Here is a 21800-nt window from a genome sequence, read left to right on the forward strand (position 1 = left end):
AATGGAACACTCTAGAGGTCCCCATGAGAGTCTTGAAGAACCCAAAAATGTGACCCTAACAAAAAGCAGCAGTCAGCCTCTACCACACCAAGGCCCCAGTAACTGACTGGGCACCTAAGATTGCTCTTTTGCCCTAATCTTTCACCCTTCTCATTCTGACCCTAAGAAGCCAAGCAAGCACAGAAAAGAGAAAGACAAAAAGAAGAACCAGCCATATCCCCTTCTCCACTGCTCTTCCCTAAGCTAGAAGAAAGGGAGAGCTTGGAATTACATACAAGTCTTCATTTAGACCAGACTATATTTTTAATAACCTAATTATGATGCAGTTTGAATCCATGAAGATGAAAGAAAGCTACAGAATATTAAAAGGTCAAGAATAAGTAGCCAATGGAACTTGTTCAAGGGACTGGTGGGAAATTTTCAAGCATTTTTGATTATCTATCACAGTGTTGAACCATGCTATGAAATGCCTACATTTTTAGCTTTTCCATCTTCAATAGCACACAAACCTCACCTTTGAAAGAAAGCCTTCTGCCTCTACACTGTATCCTTTAAGGTCCTCAAATAATTTCTGCAAACACTGGATGACTCTTCTTTGATGTTCATCGTCCTTTAGTTCATGAGCTTTGATCAGAAAATCATAGTGGTCCAGAGGTCCATGGCAAGCAGCCAACGCTTTCGAATGGGCCTCAGAAGCAGAAGACGGAGTCACACTCTCTGATGTCTGAACCGTATAAGCTATAAACAAAAACATACAACATTTTAGACTTTGTTTGTGGTACTAAGGCTTGATCAGGGCGTTGAGCTTGCTAGGGAAGCTTGAAAAGCACTCTACCACTTGAGCTACAAGGCCAGTCATAGACTTTCTTAAGTGAAGATAGTTCACAGTGCTCCACACACATCACATTAAAAGTTTGAACCAGTTACAACTGTATCTATTTGAGGCAGGAGGATTGTGAGTTCAAGGGGCATAGCTCAAGAAGTAGAACACTTGCCTAACAAGTGTGAGGCAATGAGTTCAATGCCCAGTACTGCAAAACTATAAACTAATTGTTTCCCCTCTTCTAACCTGACTTGCTACAGGGTCTCGTCTTTGCCTTCCTGCCATTAAACCAGCCACCTAGGTCCCTCAGCTCCTTCCCAGAAGCTGGTACCTTTTTTGAGTTAGCTCAGTCTTCTGGAGACTTAAAAGTGAAATGAGTCTCAGAGAGTTCTCTACAGTCCTTTATTCTCCACTTAAAACGACACAACTCTCAGATATTGTATTGATTTCAGCCCTCTGCTTAAGAGATTTCTTCCCTTTTCCATAAGCACACAAGAGGTGTGCTTCAAAGCAGGGTGGTGCTCTGAACCTGGATCCTTTATCCTCCAAGAAACCATTGACTAAGGTGAGATCCAATCATAATTCCATTCCTTATCTGAAGTAGGTTAATGAGCAGGTAGCTCTCTCTCTCTGGTTTTTTTTTTTTTTTTTTTTTTTTTTTTGGTGCTAGTGATTGAAACCCAGGGCTTTAGGAGGATCAGCCCAGGTATTAAGTGAGACCTATCCTAAAAATAACACTTGGGCTGGCAGAGTGGCTCAGTTGGTAAGGCACCTGTCTAGCAAGTCCCAGTACCACAAAAAAAAAAAAAAAAAACAAAAAACAACAGGCTGGGATATATAGCTCAGTGACAGAGCGCTTGCCTAGCATGTGCAATGCCCTAGGTTTGATCCACAGTAACAACAAAGACCAAAAAAATAAAACAAATAACCAACACATAGGGGAGGAAAGAGGAAGGCTACAAAAGAGTAATATAAATGGGGCGAAATTTGATCAAAGTATATTATACATGTCATAAATATTACAATGAACCCTTTCACATAATTAACATATGCCAATTTTTTAAAAAGAAAAAACTACAAAAATGGCTGGTGGAGTGGTCAAGTGGTAGAGTACTTGCCTAGCAAGCATGAAACCTTTAGTTCAAACCCCAGTACTGCCAAAAAAAAAAAAAAAGAAGCACAGAATGAAACAAAGAAAAATAAAGAAGAAATAAAAAAAAAAATAGAACATGGAACAGGGAGGATGGTGGTTCAAGGCCAGCCTGGGCAAGACCCCATCTAACAACTAGCCCAGACTATTTTGTCCCGCACTAGCTCTATTTTTGCCTCTGTTTTTGATGGTAGTAGGGATTGAACCTAGGGAGGGCTTCATGCATGCTAGGCAAGTACTCTATCACTGAGCTATACCCTTAACCTTAAAATAGCCATTTTTAAATACTGGACCCCAAATCCACTAGATTTACTTATATTAAATGCCACGTATTTTACTTATTTACCTTTCTGTTCTCTGTTTCTATTGTAGTGTCTCTGAGGACAAGGATTTTATTTGCTTTGTTCAATGCTGTATTCCCCAATAAATGGCATGATAGGGTACTTACTAGGTATTTTTGAATCCCCTCCCTTCCTATCTTTTCAGAAATCTCATTCCCCTCATTAACCACCTCTGTACTATATCATCAGCCTTCCCCTCTGTACTAGTTTGGGGTTTTTTTATTTTTTTATTTTTTCCTTTTCAGATAGGGTCTCTCTACATAGGCAAGCAGGTCTAGAAATCATGATCCTCCTGTCTTCACCACCCATGGGCTGGGATCACAGGCAAATACCACAACACCCAACTTTCTACTAGCCTCTTCCTATCACTCAACCCTTTCCCATATTAAAAGAAATGTTGGCAGCTGGTGGCATAACTCAAATGGTAGAGTGCCTACCCTAGCAAGCACAGGGTCCTGAGTTCAAACCCTAGTATCACCCAAAAACAAAAAAAAAGCCAACAATAACAAAAAAACTTCCTTAATTCCATAGTCATGGGCAATATGACCTCCCTCCTTCCCTTCTCAGCCAAATCACTTAGGGACCTTCACCTTTTAGTGGCCACGCCCTAACATACTGCTCACTTCTCAACTCCTGTGATCAGACTTCTACTGAGATGGCATCTGCCAGGGCCCTGGAGGGCACGCCTTTGCCAGATTCAGCAGTTGCTCCTCAGTCTTCATATCCCTGTTCACAGCTGCATTTTAAAGAGTTATTCATAGGGACTGTCCAGACTGGGGACAAAGCATGCTGTTCCTTTTGGCATCTGCCTTTGGAGGATGTAAAGTCCTTCCTGTCTACTTTAGTTTTACTCGCCTAACATCGTTAGTTAGTTACCAAGGTGCACTGAAGATGAGGCATTCATTCAGCTAATCCACAGACATAAAAAGAGAATCAGTTGAAAGATGTTTGAGACTGAGAGACTGGCCAGCTTAGCCCTGGATAGCAGCTGTATAAATTGAAATACAAAAGACTCCTCAAAAGCTGCACTAAATTAAATCTGCTACTACATCAGTGTACACAAATTATGTGATGCTGCTGCCATATTATTTTGATTTGTATTAATTTGTCTTAATTGTACTCCAAATGGACAGTGGGAAAATGCCATTCTGAAGTTCCACACACTAATCTACAAACACAAATGGAAGATTTTAAAAGCCCAGAAAGTCTGCGCTATTCTTTCCAATACTTCAGTTTTATACCTTATTTCACTACTTTCTCCAAAACCAAGTTTCAGGAAGAAACACTATACTTCATATCCTACTTGCTATAAGATTTGGTCAGAGCTGAGTAGAGTAGTGCATGCCTGTAATCCCTGTTAACTGGAAGGCTGAGGCAGGAGGACCCCAAGTTCAAAGCCAATCTGGGCAACTAAATGAGATCCTGTCTCAAAATAAAATAAAAAGGGATGGGGATATAGTTCAGTGGTAGAGTACTTTCAAAGCATTTTCGAGGCTCTGAGTTTGGTCCACAGCTCAGTATTTTGGTGCCTTAGCTGTTATAATTCCCTAGAAAGTACTTATATTATCTAGATAGCTGTGTATAGCTGCTATAACTCCCTAGATAGTATTTCTTTTCTGCAAAAAACAAGTTTCCTCAGACTCTAAGTACAGTTATGATTACTTTGATTTCTTCCAGTTTTTTCTTTAAATAAACATAACCTCAAAATTTTATTGTCTTCATGATTTAAAAAAAACACACATAAACAAAGCCTCGACCTGGATTAGTCAGCCGTTTCTCTTCCTGTCTCCTCCAGTTCAAGACTGCATCTCTCATGGCTGGCATTCTCTTAGATCTGCAGCTGGGCTCCACGCACTCAAGCCCAAGCACAGTGTCCTCTGTAGGTTTAGCTCTCCACCCACACTCCCGCAGAAAATTGGCTTAGTCTGCCCACCCACAGCCCCTCTGCTTGCTGTCATAATATCGCTCTACCTGGACATACAGAAAATCCCTGCCCTTTTTGTCCTACGTCACTTTGTGGGGTTGGTGCTTGCCACAGGTTTTTTGGGTTTTGGGTTTTTTTTTTTTTTCAGTACTGGAGTTTGAACTCAGGACCTACACCTTGAGCCACTCCACCAGTCTTTTTTTTTTTGTGATGGGTTTTTCAAAATAGAGTCTCTCAAACTATTTGGCCATGTTGTCTTGGAACCTTGACCCTCCAGATCTCTGCCTCCTGAGTAGTTTAAGAATACAGGCATGTCAAACATTTTACGAATTTTGAAGAATGTTCATCATATTCTCTGGACAACTATCAGCCCAGAAAGAAGCAACTTCCCTTTTTTAAATTTTCATCCTAAAACATAAGCTTGGAACAAATAAATTGTGTGGTCTTGAAGTCTCCACTAATACACTTCACTTAACTAATCTCACTACATTAATAATACAATATACCATACTGTTTTGCTTGTTTGCTTGTTTGGGTTTTTTTTAGACAGGGTTTTGCTATGTAGCCCAAGCTGTCCTCAAACTCACTATGTAGCCCAGATTGGTTGTTATGTTACGCTTATAATGCAGAAAGAAGAGATAAATCAACAGCACAACTATAAAAGAAATTAGAAAAAGAGCCCAATGTGGTAACACACACCTATAATCCTAGCCCTCAGAAGGCTGAGGCAGGAGGATCATGGGTTCATGGCTAGTTCTAGGACAGACCCTGTCTCAAGGTGGAAAAAAGTCATTAGAAAAAGACAAATTGTCACTAATAACCCTAACAAGAATCACTATATAAACACAGAAGTGGGGGTTGCAGCATTTTTGGACCAGACTGGCCTGGAACTGGCTATATAGGCTTGGCTGGCCTCAAACTCCTGCCTCAGCCTTCTGAGTGCTGGGATTACAGGCATGCACCACCACAGCCAGTTCAGGACATATATATATTTTTTTTTTTTGAACAAAATCTTGAGTTAGGATCTATGACAAAGGTAGATATGTAGCAGCATCCTGAAAATCACAGGAAATTGTTCGTGCATGTGTGTGTGCACATATGTGTGCTTTCTGAAGCAAGACCTCTAAATATATTACAGTTTTCTTCAGATTTTCAAACAAGTAAGTATACAAAACAAGTTAAGAACTACTGTTTTATAAAGAATTTTAAAACAGAGTTTTAGAAGGAAATTCTAATAATAGCAATTCACATGTATTGAGAAACTGTGTGCCAGGAACTAGGTTATTTAACTCAAAAAATAATTCTTAGTCAGGTGTGGAGGCTCATGTTTGTAATCCTAGCTACTCAGAAGGTAGAGATGGGGAAGATCATGGTTCAATGCCAGCCTGGGAAAATGTTGGACAGACCCCCATCTCAACCAATAAAAGGTGGGCTTTGTGGTTCACACCTACCATCCCAGCTGCACAGGAAGCATAAATAAGAGCATCATGGTCCAGGCCAGCCCAGGCATTAATGTGAGACCCTATTTGAAAACTATCTAAAGCAAAAAGGGTTGGTGACATGGCTTACGTGGTAGAACACCTGTCTAGCAAGCACAAGTCCTTGAAATGAAACCCCAGTACTGCAAACAGCAACAACAAAACATAATTCAAATCTTCACAATGATACAATGATCCTATTGAATAAATAACTTTGAAAATCATGGATAACTTTTTTCATTTGCTCATATTTATTGAGAACCAAATATATCTCAGGTAATCTTGACACAGGGGGAAAAGCACTAGGCAAAACAAATTCCTTTCCTTGTGGAGCTTTTACTCCAGTCAGGGGAAAGACAAAAAAAAAAAATTAAATAGACACACTGATGAAAATAAAAGAGTGATGTCCCAGGGCCTCTGATCAGCAAACATGGGCATCCCGAGGGAGCTGTGAGTTTGAGAAGCACTGTGCTAAAAATAACTGGAGTTATTACACTATCAAAAAAAGCTTTTCTGTGCAAGTGACATTGAAGCTGACACTTGAATGCCAGGAGTCAGCCATGAGGAAGGTCTGGGAGAACAACACAAGCAAAGGGAATAGCTAGACTCTAAAGTTGCAACAGAAAGAGGCTTCACGTATTTTTGAGGAAGAGAAAGAAAATTTATGGGGCTGATGCAAATAAAGTGAAGTATGTTACAAGATGAAGTTGGAAAGAAGAGGAGGAAAGGAAGAAAGGAGGAAAGGAAGAAAGGAGGAAAGAAAGAAAGGAGATGTGCATAAAAAAATATAAAAAAAAGACTCGAGAGCTGGGTGCTGGTGGGGCATGCCTGTAATCCTAGCTACTCAGGAGGCAGCCCAGGCAAGTAGTTCGAGAGACCCTATCTCCAAAAAACCCTTCACAAAAAGGGCTGGTGGAGTGGCTCAAGATGTAGGCCCTGAGTTCAAGCCCCAGTACTGCAAAAAAAAAAAAAAGATTTGAGAGACAGAGAGGAAGGGTTGTGTGTGTGTGTGTGTGAGACTTGAACCAGAGAAGGTTGAGTAAGGTGACCCAGGCCAACCTATGAAGTAGGTACTAATATTATCCCCATTTTAAAGGCCCTGAATTCAAACTTCAGCACTGCCAAACTGTGCCTCAGGACAGAAAGGCTAAGTAACTTGTCCATATTCTCACAGCTAGGAAGTAGCAGAGCCAGCGCTTGGGCCCACAAATACAGCAAGGAGGCAGAAGGTTATGGTGGAAGAAATATGATCTCTGGAGCAGTAATACCCTCTGGGTTCCTCTCCTGACTACACTCCTGTGACTCTGAATCACAATACTGTTCTTTTCCCTTTCAGACTGAATGTGTGATCACCACCCTGATGATGCCTAAAAGGATGTCAGTTTCTGGCAAAGTGTGTCCCAGTGCTCTTCAAAAGGAGTCCAGAACAGGAATCTGCTGCCTTTGCACTTTGACCTCTGAAATGAGGATGCCTGGACGGCTTCCCCGAACATAGGGAAGCCACATGCTGGCGCTAACCCTAACTATTTGGGAGGCAGAGATCAGGAGGATTGTGATTTGAGGCCAGCCCAAATAGTTGAAGAGACCCTATCTCAAAAATGCCCAACACAAAAAAGGGCTGGTAGTGCACCTGCCTAGCAAGCATGAGGTCCTGCTTTCAAACCCCAGTACCACCAAAAAAAAAAACCACAAAACCCACAGAAAACATTGTTGACACACACAGGACAACAGGACAATCATAGGCTTTTCCATGTGTAATAAAGCACATGGAAATAGAGCTTGAGTGGTAACAGGAAAAAATAATATGGGGCCTGTGTATTTTTTGGTGCTTTAAGTTGGATTGGATTTATTACCTCCACAGTCTTTAGGTAAAATGGCCAAATCATTTCAACAGAAAGTGCACATTTTTCTCATCTTTGAAATTTTTTTTTATTTTAATACTTGAGGCTACCAAACATATGACAAGTGTCTACAGTCCTAGCTACTCAGGAGGCCAAGACAAGAGGGTCCCTTGAACCCAGGAGTTTGAGACCAGCCTGAGCAATAGAGTGAGATGGTGAGACCACCATTTCAAACAGAAAGAAAGAAAGAGAACAAAAGAGAAAAGGAAAAGAAAAAAGACACTTGAGGGGTTCTGGTTTGGTTTCGCAGTGCTGGATATTAAACCAAGGCCTCATACATGCTAACCAACTGAGCACACTCCCAGCGCTAATGAGGGTAACTATTTTTTGAAAGCCTATCTCCAACTTCATACTTAAAATGTGTAAAGTTGACGTTTAATGTGCAGAAACCACACACACAATCTGACGTTAAAATGGGACTCAGTTCAAAAACATTCTGTGCCTGGACATATCTATAATCTAAGCTACTCAGAATTGCAAATTCGAGGACAGCCTGGGCAATGCAGTGAGATCCTGTCTCAAAATAAAATAAAAAAGGCTGAGCATGTGGTTCAGTGGTACAGCACTTGGCCACCATGGGGTAGGTCTTGGGTTCAATCCCAAGTATAAACAAAAAAAACATGACTAAAGAAAAAAGTGAAGATATACAAAATGACATACTTCAAAACAATGTGTTTCCAAGTCCAAGAACACTATCCTTTTGTGTATTCCTTCCTGGACAGCTGCATATACAGAAATGTTCAATATAATTTGATAAATCTGGCTACTTCAAAGCATTATGTAATTTACCTAAACAGAATAATTAAATAGTTATATAAATCACCAGCAGGGCATGGTGGTGCATACCTGTAGTCCCACCTACTCAGGAGGCTAAGGCAGGAGGAATCTAAAGTTCAAGTCCATCATGGGCAAAATAGTCAGACTCCATCAACCTTCTCCTCCCAAAAGAAAAACAAGCAAAGAAACAAGCAAGAAATCAACAGATTAGAAGAGGTATTTACATAGACCAGAAAAGCTAAATTCCTTGCATTCATTTAAACAACTTAAAGTTAACTGGGATTCATTTGGGGCTGGAGGTGTGGCTCAGTGGTAGAGTACACTTAGCCTGCACAAGTCCTAGGTTTGATGGAAGGGAAGGAAGGAAAATGTCATGAGAGACAAATTGTGAAAGATAAAGAAAAGGAAAGCTAGCATTAATAAGTGGCTACAATGTAGCCAGCAAAAAACAGTATTTTCTTTTCAATTGGTGGCACTGGGGTTTGAACTCAGGGCTTCACCCATACTAGGCAGGCACTCTATCACTTGAGCCATTCTGCCAGCTGCATTTCCTTTATATTATCTGACTTTCAAAAAAAAAAATCTGAGGCAGATACTATTCCTCATACATGAGGAAACTAAAACACCTTAAAAGTTTAGGAAACTGAGGTGAATGACCAAACCAAGATTAGAAGCTAAGTGACCCAAAAGTCACCATGATTAAGATAACCAGAATACTGCTGACAAGGAAAGGTTGCACTCCCATTTGTCATAGCCAGGCAACAGAAAACCTTCGCAAACCTCTGTCAGGCCCTCTCATCTGAAGTACTCAGGCCTTCTAGAGCTGCCAACACCCATCTGCTCTGGTCTCCAGCACTCCAGAGCCAATGGCCTCTGCTAACACACAAGGTTCTTCCAACCCCAAAAGCAGCAGCAGCTTTGGGGGAAGAGTGAGGTGGGGGAAGATAAGAAAAAGTAATGCAGGAAGTGAATATACATAGTATACATGTATGGAAATACCACAATGAAACTTTTTTTCTTTTTGATTGTGGTACTGGGGTTTGAACTCAGGGCCATACACTTATTAGGCAGGTGCTCTATCACTTGACCCACATCACCAGCCCATAAAACCCCTTTATACAATTAATATATGCTAATAAAAACTTTAAGTAAAAAAAAGTATAAGCCTAAAAAAAGAACCAAAGTGTAAGCCTAAAACCCCTTATTTTTCACATAGTTGGTTTCAAAGAATTGTGACAATAATTAGGTTTATGTACAATTTTTTGAGCTTCAAGTACAAAGTATTAATACAGATGGTACTAAATGAAGACTTAAATGACCTATTCCTCCAACATGAAGATGACACCAGGTTAGGAGACAATCCAATGTTGGGTCACAATCACAATTTAAGAAGATGGTGGTGGCTACACTGGGTGGATTAACCTACCAACACAAAATTGAACTAAGGTGCATTTAGGTTTAAAAACTTAATTATCCTGGAAAGGATCAATGAAAACCTATTGAAGGACTGGAAACATGGCTCATGTGGTAAAGCTCTAGAAAGCAGGAGGCACTAAGGTCAAGCGCCAGTCTAGGAATGGGGATGGGGGGAGGATGGGACACACACTATTGAATAGAATAGTTCAGTTGAGCAATAGATAATTCAACAAATGAAGTGTCTACAGTACAAAGCTCTGTGTTAAAAACTGCAAATACAATAATAAGTGGTGAGCAAATACAATAATCAGTGGTGAGCGCTGGATGAAAATAACTCACAACTACTACTTGAGTTCCTTTTAAAAACAGTATCCATTTCTTACCAAATGAAGATAGTTAACCTTAGTGATTTACCTGCTACTGTGTCAAATTCAGGAGCTTTCTTAGAAACATCATGATGGAAACAGTAACCCACCATCTCTATGATTTCTAACTTCTCTCAGTTTCCTTAGGTGTTCAGAGAATCCAGTGAAAAGATAATTACATTCAGGAAAACAAAACTCATCTCTGGTTATTTTTTATAACAATGTAGCCATTGTTGTCACAACAATTTACTATATATTTTATAAAGAACTACAAGAGAGAAGTGTGAAAATTCCTAGCACAAAGAGGCCCTGTACACAATATTAGAAAAATTGAAACTACATTTTCTAGAATTCAAAGCACTGAAATCAGTCCTTTGCCATTAATATAAGCACTATGGAGAATTAAACAATTATGCAGAATTAAACGGTTTTAGTAATTCTGCATAAAGTTGAATTCACTCTTTTTACTCATCGTCTGAAATTTATCAAAGGAATTTGGTAATTCATTTCAGTATTATTCCAATTATTATTTCAATGTTATTTTAATTACTTGAAATAATTTTAGTATATTTCGGTATTATTATTCCTGGCATAGTTGCACATTTATAAAACACTTCTTAGTTTTCAAAGGATTTTCTCATAAAACTACATATTTGGGGCTCACAAATGATCTGTGAGGAAGGTAGAGTTAGGATAATTAATCCCATTCTGCAGATGAGGAAACAGAGATACCAAATTAAATGACTGATCCAGAATGAAAGCAAAAATCACAATCTAATCTTCCCTGATCATGCTTTAGTAGTCATCTGGTTATCCCTGTGTTCACCAGTCCTAAGAAAAACTGACCAAAATTCTTCAAAATTAACAGTTATAGAATAAAGAACCTTCTGTTCTTCAAAAAAGAGAAAGACTGTTGTCAAAAAGAACATGTTTAGTTCAATGAAATCAAAACTATATAAGGAATTTAGATTTCTAGTTTAAAATGTTTACCAACTGCTGTGAGAAAAATGCACAATCAGGAAAAGCACATTTAATATTTCTAAAGGGCTGGATTAAAATTTCAGTAAACTTCATTACTGCAATTAGATTTTAATGCATATTTATTAAACATCCATTCAAATACTGTGAACAAATTATTCATGAGTTATTTGTATGTTTGGGTTGATTTTAACAAACTATAAACAGTAGCCACTGACCAGAAATGTCCTACAGTGACAGATACACATGCTGAGGTCAGAGGCAGCCTGTTATGCTTTGTTATATTCTAATCCGAACCCAAAAATAAATATTCAACTGCCCTTTTGAAAATATCAGTGGTCATCAATGACCCAAAAAGTTAAGACTGATCCATGACATTAAAGACCTATGTTTGATGCAGAGATGAATAAACAAAGTTCAGAACAGAAGAAAATCAAATCCTAATTAAACTCTGTCTTTAGAAAAACAACATAAGCCATCATCAAGGAATGCATCACAAGATGATTTACTTTATTTATAAAAGGCTGATTTAGGGGCTTTAAAAGGGTGCTTTTGATTTAAATAGAAAAATTATGAAAATTAAAACTAAATGCTCCCTGGTTATCATTCTTTTCCTTTAGAAGCTAGTTAATCTTAAATGTGCCAATGTGTATAACTTTACAAAGGAAAAAAAAACATAGTACTTTAAATTTCATGATAACAAATCAGTAAAATACTGTCTAAAAATCTGAATAAAGCTATTCTGAAGTAATTATAGGCATGGCCTAGCATACTGAGCAACTCCTTAATATTCACCATGTTCATCCACTGCTTAATAGTAAGATGTAAGGGATCTATTTATTTTTCAGACGATAACTGATCTATTTGAAGATAAAAAATAACTGATCTATTTATTATGTTAGTTTGCATTAATTGTATATGCCCACACACATATGAGAATATTGAAATAGAATTCCTGAAGTTACATTTAAAAATATAAATTACAAGGGTGGGTATGGTGACACATGCCTTTAATCCCAGCACTTGAAAGGCTGAGGCAGAAGGATCACAAATTCAAGGCTAGCCTGGGCTACTTAGTGAGTTCCAAGCCAACATGGAGTACATAGCAAGACCATATCTCAAGAAACAAACATATATGTGTATATGTGTGTGTGTGTATGTATGTATATATTCTTTATATATACAAATATATTTATACATAATGTAATTTGTACATATATAGGTAGGTAGGTAGATAGTACTATGTGCCTATGAAGGAACAAGTATAAAGAATTACATGTTCATGGATGGAGCTGGAGGACATATGTTAAGTGAAATATGCCAGGCACAGAAAGACAAATACTGCATGTTCTCACTCATATGTGGAAGCTTAAACAGTTGATTTCTAGCTGAGTGTGATAGTTCATGCTTATAATTCCAGCTACTCAGGAGGTAGAGATCAGAAGGATGTAATCCGGGCCAGCCAAGCAAAATCAAAAGACGCTATCTCAAAAATAAAAGGATTGGGGGCATGGCTCAATGAGAAAAGTGCCTACCTAGTAAACATGAGGCACCAAATTCAAACCCCACTCTGAAAAAAAAATTTGATTTCCATAGAAGTAGAATAGAGTAACTGTCACTATGGCTAGGAAAAAGGGAAATGCCAGTGGGGGCGGGGGTGGAGGTTAAACAGTGGGTATCAATACAGAGCTGGGCATGGTGGTATTACATCTGTAATCCCAGCACTAGGGAGGCTGAGGTATGAGGATAGTGAGTTTGAGGCCAGTCTGAGCAAGGTAGCAAAGGCCAGCCTGAGCTATATAGTGAGATCCTGTCTCAAAAAAAAAAAAAAAAATACATGTGCTTGCTTTGGCAGCACCTATACTAAAACATCTGGAATGATACAGAGAAGACTAGTGCATGGCCCCTACACAAGGGCAACATGTAAATTCATGAAGCATTTCATATTTAAAAAAAAAAAAAAAAAAAAGGTCACTAGTGGCTCACGCCTTAATCCTGGCTACTCAGGAGGCAGAGATCGGGAGGATCATGGTTCAAAACCAGCCCGGGCAAATAGTTCAAGAGACCCTATCTCGAAGAAAAAAAAAAAAACATCACAAAAAGGGCTGGTGGGAGTGGCTTGAAGTGTAGGCACTGAGTTCAAACCCCAGTACCACAAAGAAAAAAAATATATACAGTTAGAGAGAAGGAATAAGTTTTAGTGTTCTATAGCCCAGTACAGTGACTATAGTTTACGACAATTTACTATATATTTTATAAAGAACTAAAAGAGAGGGTTGAAAGTTTCCAACACAAAGAAATGATTAAATGTTTAAGGTAATGGAATAGCTAATCACCTTGATTTCATCCTCATACATAGTGTACACGTATGAATTATTGCATTCTGTACCATAAATATGTACAATTGGGAGAAAGTTCTAACTAGAACAAAAAAAAAAAAAAGAATTGCATGCTAAGGCTTTAAAAGTTGTTGAAAATTGCTACCCAGTCAGGGATATAGATAGATAACTAGCAGGTTGACAGGTGCTTCTGGGATGCAACAATGAATAGAAGAAATTAGGCCAGGCACCAGTGGCTTGCACCTGTAATCCTAGCTACTCAGGAGGCAGAGATCAGAAGGTTGCTGTCTGAAACCAGTCTGGGCAAATAGCTCAAAAGACTCTATCTTGAAAAAATCTATCACAAAAAAAGAACTGGTGGAGTAGTTCAAGGTATAGGCCCTGAGTTCAAGCCCCAGTACCGGGAAAAAAAAGAAAAAAAAAAAAAGTTGCAAGGGCCAATCAGGACAGTGAAGGAGGCTGTGAAAGGGGATTCTGGAGATTTGGTTGTCAGATACCCACAGTGGAGTAGGAGTAGAGAAGGGGCCTCAACAGAAGACCGTGGGCAAGGAAGACAAACAGCAGGAAGAACTGACATCCAAATGCTTTTGAAAGAAAAGTTAGGACAAAACTTAGTTACATGTCAAAGAGATATGTGACATAGGACAAGTATTGGGAATATGCAAGAAGCCAATAACTTGTCAGAGAATTTGTAGAACATATTACTGTACTAGGCCTGAGGGTCTGAGGCTGAACTGCCAATTTCTAGACCTTTGACATGTTATTTCTGTGAATTTTTTTGTGAAAAGACAAGTCCAAAAGGCAGTCATATTCCATTTAAATATTCATAATATACATAAACAAAGAGAATGAAGCTTGTAAACTACATAAAGCAGTTTCAATCTATAATAAATCAATAAACCAACCTCAGCGTATATTTTATTGGATCTATTCTTGGACCCATCCTCACTCCAGAACTTTATCTAGAGTACTAGCTATGCCTATGGAATAAGCTCTGCTATGCCCAGTGCTGGGCACTGGTGGCTCACGTCTGTAATCCTAGCTACTTAGGAGGCTAAGGACAAGAGGATCATGATTAGAGGCCAGCCTAGGCAAACAGCTCACAAGACCCCATCTCCACAGTAACCAGAGCAAATGAACTGGAGGTGTTGCTCAGGTGGTAGAGCACCTGATTTGCAATTGTGAAGCCCTGAGTTCAAATCACAGACACACCAAAAAAGTAAATAAAATAAAAATAAGATAATAATAATCTAAAAAAAAAAAACCCTCCATTATCAGGAAGTTAATCACTCTTAGGAGCAGACATTAACACTCACTCCTCTTTTCTTTTTTTCTTCCTGCCAGCTCAATCTGTAGGCCCCACAAGAAAGCAGACTCTTGCTGGGGAGGGAATACTTTCTCCTCTATCCTTAAGCAATGCCAGGGCACTCTCCAGGCAAAAAGCCCCTGCAGTAAGGCTGAGGATGTAAGCACTCTTTTCTAATATAAAAATAACGGAAATCCAAGAAGCATAAGTTAAGTTTCACATAAAGGAATTTATCTAATTGAAAAATAAGAAGCAAATTCAAAGACGATTTTTTTAACCACTAATTGGTACTACTAATGAATTCTTCCAACTCATATGACTGGGGAGGATGGTTTTATTCACACTAATACCTAGTTGGGAATAGTATCCTATATACAGGTACTAAAAAAAGAGATTGTGGGTCTAAAAGTGAGTATGACTTACTTAATAAAGATGCCTAAAAGTACAGAAGGATGCTATAAGAAACAGAAATCACAGATTTCTGTGTGTGAGTTGGTGGCTCACACCTGTAATCGTAGCTACTCAGGAGGCAGAGATCAGGAGGATTGAGGTTCAAAGCCAGCCCAGGCAAATAGTTTGCAAAACCCAATCTTGAAAAAGCCCTTCACAAGTAAGGGCTGGTGGAGTGGCTCAAGGTGCAGGCCCTGTGTTCAAACCCCAGTACCGCCAAAAAAACAAAAAAGAAAGAAATCACAAGATGTGACGTTCGTATTCTCCTCTCTCTATAAAATAAACGTTAAGTCCAAAGGCTAGCTTAAATAAAACAGAATTTCAGTCATGCTAATTTTCACAGTTTAGAAAACCTAGAAACATTCTCCTCCTTGGCATCTCTCCTAGTTGTCCCATTCCTCTCTGCTCCTCTAGACAGTCCCCTTCCCCCAATAAAATGTGAGCTTTTTTTCCTCAAGGACTCTCCCTCAGCTTCTCCTGACTTTCACTCTGCACATATTCTCAGCCTCCTTCCATTCTCCTGGCTCTCCACATTGCCCGCTTTCTCCCTGAGTCTCAGGTTCTCCTGGATGGAGCAAGTAACTAGGCTCATTTACCTGGAATCCTCATAAACTCCTAAAATTTAACAAGCTCAAAATTGAGTGTACCCCTAAAATGCTGCTGACCCTATTTTGTTGTTGTTTTGGTTGGTTGGTTGGTTGGTTTCCCTAACCAAAGGACCCTAACTGGGAACCCCACCTTGATAACTAACTGCTGCTTTTCTTTGTCTTCCCCAGGAGACAAAGAAGGGTCTCAGAGTTTCCTCCTTCAGTTTCCCTACCCTTCACCTGCCCCTTCACTACAGCAGTTATTAAGGACTAAATATCTCTCTCCTAAACTACTTCAACTTCCTCCTAAATTCTCATCAGTCTTCTCATATTCCCCCATCCAGCCATTCCTGATCGGTTTTTCAGGCAGCCCCAAGAGTAAACAGATCTGATCACTTCTATTCCTAAGAAATCACCATCAGCATCCTACTAAACATAAGACATCTTCGCTTAGCAAAAAGGGCTATTTCCACCCCATAGCAGACTACCCTCCTAGCATCATCAATAGCTGCTCTCCCTCAGGGACCATAAACCAATAAATGTGCATATACAGCTCACTTCCACACTTGGTGGGGGTTGGAGGGAGGAAGGAAACTTCCTCAGTGGCCCAGATCCAATAGGACTACAGGACACTAGCTTTACAAGAGGACAGAACTGAACTAGAAAAGCCCTAATGTCTCCCGAGGGGATTCTACAGAGTCCCCACCAGGAACAAGGACATCCCCAGATGTGGCTGCCTGATCTTGAACTTCCAAGCCTTTTGAAACATGAGCCAAATAAACTTTATTTTTTATATATTGAAAAAAATAATAATAAAACAAAAAGCCGGGCACCAGTGGCTCACACCTGTAATTCTTGTTACTCACGAGGCAGAGATCTGGAGGATTGAGGTTCAAAACCAGCCCGGGCAAATATAGTTCACAAGACCCCATCTTGAAAAAGCCCTTCACAAATAAGGACTGGCGGAGTGGCTCAAGGTGTAGGCCCTGAGTTCAAACTGAAGTACCACCAAAAAAAAAAACCAAACAAAAAAGAACCCTTAGCCAGGTACCAGTGGCTCACACGTAATCCTAGATACTCAGGAGGCAGAGATCAGGAGGATTGAGGTTCAAAACCAGCCCAGGCAACTAATTCCATAGACCCTATCTCGAAAAAAATCTTTCACAAGAAAGGGCTGGTGGAGTGGCTCAAGATGTAGGCCCTGAGTTCAAGCCCCAGTACCACAAAAAAAACAAATGGCTGGGCTCAAATTCCAGTTCAGTGACCATGCTGTTTTACTCATCTATAAAATATAAATGGTTGTTCTTTTTTGTTGTGGTGGGGTTTTTTTTGTTTGTTTTTTTTTGTTTTTGTTTTTTTGCAGTACTGGGTCTCAGCACTTCACGTTTGCTAGACAGGCACTCTACCATTTAAGCGCCTCCACCAGTCATGTTTTGTATTGGATTTTTCGAGATAGGGTCTCACAAACTCTTTGCCTTGGGCTGGCTTTGAACCACTGGCTTCAAACCACAATCCTCCCGATCTCTGCCTCCTGAGTAGCTAGGATTACAGGCATGAGCCACCAGTGTCTGGACATGCCCATTTGAGATGGAGGTTTCATTAACTTTTTACCCAAGCTGGCCTCAAATTGTGATCCTCCCAATCTCCACCTCTAGAGTACCCGGGATTATAGATATGTACCACCACAGCTGGCAAAATATAGTTTTAATGAAGATTAAATTGTGGGACAAGGGCAGGGCATGGTGGTACACACCTGTAATCCTTGTTACTGGGGAGGTTGCAATAGGAGGAGCATTTTAGTTCATGAGCTAAGATCAGCCTGGGAATCAGAGAGACCATGTCTCAAAAAAAAAAAAAAAAATCATTTCTACTGTGAGACAGAAACTAGCAGACAGCCTAGAACATAGAAAGTGCTAAATAAATATTAGCTGTCATAATCTATCTCTTCCAAAACTGTGAGCTATTCACAGGCTGAGACCCAGTTACACCCACACATCTCCTTACACTTAGTATCTAGTGCAACAAATTAACAATTTTAAGGCATTTCCACCCATACTCTGGCCCCTCTAATTTCTAATAAAATGATTTCCTAATAACTCTCAGGAGGTTGAATAATTGTTACGTTAAATGAAGACACATTTAGACCTAAATAGGCAGTGAAATCAAAAGAGATGTATGCTTAAATTACATCAAATACTGGGCTGGAGGTATGTATGGTTCAAGTGGTACAGCACTTGTCTAGCAAGCACCAGGCCCTGTGTTCAAACCCCAGGACCACCAAAAACAAACAAACAAAAAAACATAACACACCAATTGTTTTCACTTTCAGTTGTTTAATAACTGAATGGAAATACACATATCCCAAAATGAAATTCATAAAGTTGTACTTCCTAAGGAGCTTAACTTTAAGTAATCAGGTAGGTAATTTGGATAAACAGCATTTTAGAACCTATAAAGTTTTTACAGTTCCAGTTTCCAAAATGGCTTAGAGCCAGGGCTGTCCTTAAAGAGGCATAATAACAAAGCTAAGAACCTGCCCTTCCTTCTGCTCATTCTTTTCCTTACCTATTTCCTTCTTTTGTTTAAACTAATGTTTCATGCACATTACACTTTACAAAAGAAGACTTCAAAAGATGAAAAAAATGGAGATAAAATAGAAATGTAAACACTAAATAACCCCTCAAAAAAGATCAAAAAAGGGACAAAACAAATTTGAAAATCAGACTCTAAATTCAGAACAAATTTTCAACTTAAAATTTCCCATTGTTTAAAGACAGCAAGGGGCTGGGGATGTAGCTCAGTGATAAAGCACTTGCCTAGCATATCCAAGGCCCTGGGTTTGATCCCCAGTACTGCAAAAATAAGTAAATAAATAAACAAACAAATAAACTACTTTAAAAAAAATAAAGACAGCAAGGGAACATTTTTACTTACAATTAAATTGGCTTCTACCCTGACTACATTTTCATCAAATCTCAATATCCAGAACTGACTACATTTTGAGTCTAGGAGGCAATATGGGTATAGAGTAACAGCATCTTACTGTAAAGGGTCAGATGTAACTCCAAGTACAGGCTTTACTTGAACTCACAAGTTCTGTCACTCACTAGCCATATGACTTCTGCAACTTTCCATTCATGATCCCATAAGTAGGGATAATGAGGACTAAATGATGTAATGTATGTAAAAAGCACTTAGCATATTACATGACACAGAATAAGCATTCAGTAGTAAATCGTATGTTGTTGTAATGATTTTCCTTAAATCTTAACTTTCATAAATTATGGTTGATGCATAGAATGAAATACAGCATTAACCTTTGAAACATGAGGCAGTTCTAGTGTTTTGTTTTTTTGGTTTGGGTTTTTTTTGGGAGGGGGAGGGGGGGAGGGGGGGAACAAGATCTCACTATGTAGCCCAGGCTGGTCTTTTTTTTGGGGGGGCGGGAAACACTGGGATTTGAACTCAGGGCCTCATGCTTGCTAGGCAGGCATTCTTACCACTTGAGCCACTATACCACTCCTTTTTTTGTGAAGGGTTTTTTTGGGATAGGGTCTTGTGAACTATTTGCTTGGGGGTGGCTTTGAATTTCAATCCTCCTGATCTCTGCCTTTTGAGTAGATAGAATTACAGGCATGAGCCACACACCCAGCCCAGACTGGTCTTAAATTTGCAATCCTTCTGCCTCCAACTCCCAAGTGCTGGAATTATAAGCACACACCATCACACCGGTGGGCAATGAGGCAGTTCTACGCTTATCCTAAGATATACTAAATTTAAAAAATAATAATGATGGTTAATAGAATTAACTGTTCTATACATAGAAGTGCGTTTAGTATGCTACCACTTCTATTGTTTCATGAAAATATACTTGAATATACACAGAATATCGCTGAAAGAATCAATAAGAAACGAGTTTCAAAGGTCTCTTCTGGGAAGGAATACTAAGTAATACTGAATAGGGGCAGAAGAGTCTTTTTTCAGTGCTGGGAATTAAACCCAGGGCCTTAAGCACGCTGTACCACTGAGCTATATCCCCAGCCCTAATGCCTATTCTATAATTAAGAAGTCAAATTTATATGACATAATCCACAGTTTATACCACCAAAATGTTTTAAGCTAATCTCTGCAGAAAAGGCTAGGGTTATCTAGTCATAGTTGTAGAATTCATTTCAATGGCTGTGATAGTAATGGTCAGACTGTTACATTTTTAGCCCGTGAGAACAAGTTTATTAAAACATACACTTTATAAGGTATACCAGTTTATTAAGACTCATAAGGAAGTTACTTGGAGATGACAAATGGGAAAACATAACCGTGGGTGGGGGATACAATGAGAATAACTTCATCATTCACTCAAAAATCTTATCTGCCGGGGCTGACAGCGTGGCTCAAGTGGTAGAGCATCTACCTAACAAGCATGAGGCCCTGAGTTCAAACCTCAGGACTGGGAAAAAAAAAAAAAATCTTATCTGCCCATTAGGAACCAGTCACGAGGGCCTTGTGTGCATAACCTGCAGTTCAGTAGGAGTATATGAATAGAGCAGTAAAATTAGAACTCCTGGGAGGCAGGAGGATCGAGAGTTCGAGGCCAACCTGAGCTACACTTCCAGCCCCTGTCTCAGAAATCAACAAAAAAATTATTAGCATTCCTGTGGGCTTGATTGCTCAAAATATACATTCACTCGTTCACGAGCATACAACAACTGTACAACAACTGAATGAAGGAAGCCCGGTAACAAAACACAGTCCCGACTGAACGTGTAGCAACTATCGCCCTCTCAATCGCAGTGTGGCTGGACCTGCGTTCCCAGAATCCGGAGAGCAGCGGGGCCTGCGGTGTCCCAGGCCTGTCCCTAATCCTGTGCGGGCCACCAGTCCGGAGAGCTCCTGGGTGGGAGAGTCCCGGGACACCAGCCCCAGCTCGCATCCCTCCAGGCTCTGGCTAGCACGACCTCTGACCCTCCAAATGAAAGTCACTCTGCGCGGCTGCCCCGGTGCTCGGGCTCCTGCACCGCCGGGTGGTAAAGCGGTCAGAGAAATGAACGCCTCTCGAGGGACCCTTGGCTCCGGGACCGCGAGGGTGACCCCAGCGGCTTCTCGGGCAATATGCAGTCACTGACCTTTCCAAAGGGGCTTCCCGGGGGCGAAGGCCCAGGCCCCGCACCCAACACATCTCCCTCTCAGCCGGCTCCGCGCTAAGTAGCGCAGGGTAACCAAGGGCGACCAGGAGACCGCCATCTTGAGCTCCGTACAAGGGAAGAGGAAGAAAACTTTATTGAAAGCCAGAAGAGAGACGGTGCCAGGGAACCACAGGCGCACTCGCCCAAGGCTCCGCCTGATAGAGCGAAAGGGAGCACCTGGATGTGACCTCCAGTCCTAGGGGCGGGCTGAACGCCATTGCCCTTCCGGGCGGGCCAGCTGGGACTACGACTCCCGGCATGCAGTGCGCGGCCACAGGGGGTGGGCGCTCTTCCGCGGGCGGAGGGAGCAACCCCCTTCCTCCCCCTTCCTCCCCCTTCCTCCCCCTTCCTCTCCCTTCCTCTCCCTTCCTCCCCCTTCCTCCCCCTTCCTCCCCCTTCCTCCCGCCCCGGCGACCGCTGCAATGTTGTCGGGTCCTGGAGAAGTCGTTACGGTGTGCGGTATCCACTCCTGAACCTTTCGTGTTAGCACACGTACGGTCCAGTGGGCCCCAACACTTTAGGGTAATACCTAAATGGTTGACCAAATTTGTCCCCAGTCTCCAATGAATTTTTCTTGTTTTATTTTTGGTGGGACTCAAGGTTTTGCCGTTTGCAAAGCAGGCACTCAACTGCTTGAACCACACCTCCAGTACATTTTGCTCTGGTTATTTTGGAGATGGAGTTTGCAGAACTATTTGCCTTGGCTGGCCTCAAACCAGGATCCTCCTGATCTCAGTCTCCCAAGTAGCTAAAATAATAGGTGCCCCATTGCACGCATCTTT

General features: G+C 40.5%; 1 protein-coding gene and 2 non-coding genes across 9 annotated transcripts in view; 1 reads left to right on the plus strand and 2 right to left on the minus strand.

Moving 5' to 3' along the window:
* Positions 1–21264, minus strand: part of Afg1l (AFG1 like ATPase) — a 211823-nt gene extending 190559 nt beyond the window's left edge. For 3 of the 7 annotated variants that reach the window (XM_074077257.1, XM_074077250.1, XM_074077255.1), the window contains exons 1-2: positions 20959–21264; positions 515–738 (exon numbers count right to left, since the gene is read on the minus strand). In XM_074077257.1, the coding sequence (XP_073933358.1) occupies positions 515–738; positions 20959–21076 (342 nt within the window). In that variant the 5' untranslated portion in view covers positions 21077–21264. Of the gene's footprint in view, positions 1–514; positions 739–20958 lie in introns of those variants that run through there. The other 4 variants (XM_074077264.1, XM_074077290.1, XM_074077273.1 and 1 more) reach the window with 4 other exon arrangements.
* LOC141416331 (U6 spliceosomal RNA) lies at positions 12993–13104 on the plus strand. Its single transcript, XR_012441097.1, has one exon. It is a non-coding gene; the product is annotated as a U6 spliceosomal RNA (small nuclear RNA).
* Positions 14829–14958, minus strand: LOC141416731 (small nucleolar RNA SNORA49). Its single transcript, XR_012441329.1, has one exon. It is a non-coding gene; the product is annotated as a small nucleolar RNA SNORA49 (small nucleolar RNA).
* Positions 21265–21800: the final 536 nt, after the last annotated feature.

The sequence above is a fragment of the Castor canadensis genome, chromosome 1 (genome assembly GCF_047511655.1).
Source record: "Castor canadensis chromosome 1, mCasCan1.hap1v2, whole genome shotgun sequence".
NCBI lineage: Eukaryota > Metazoa > Chordata > Mammalia > Rodentia > Castoridae > Castor > Castor canadensis.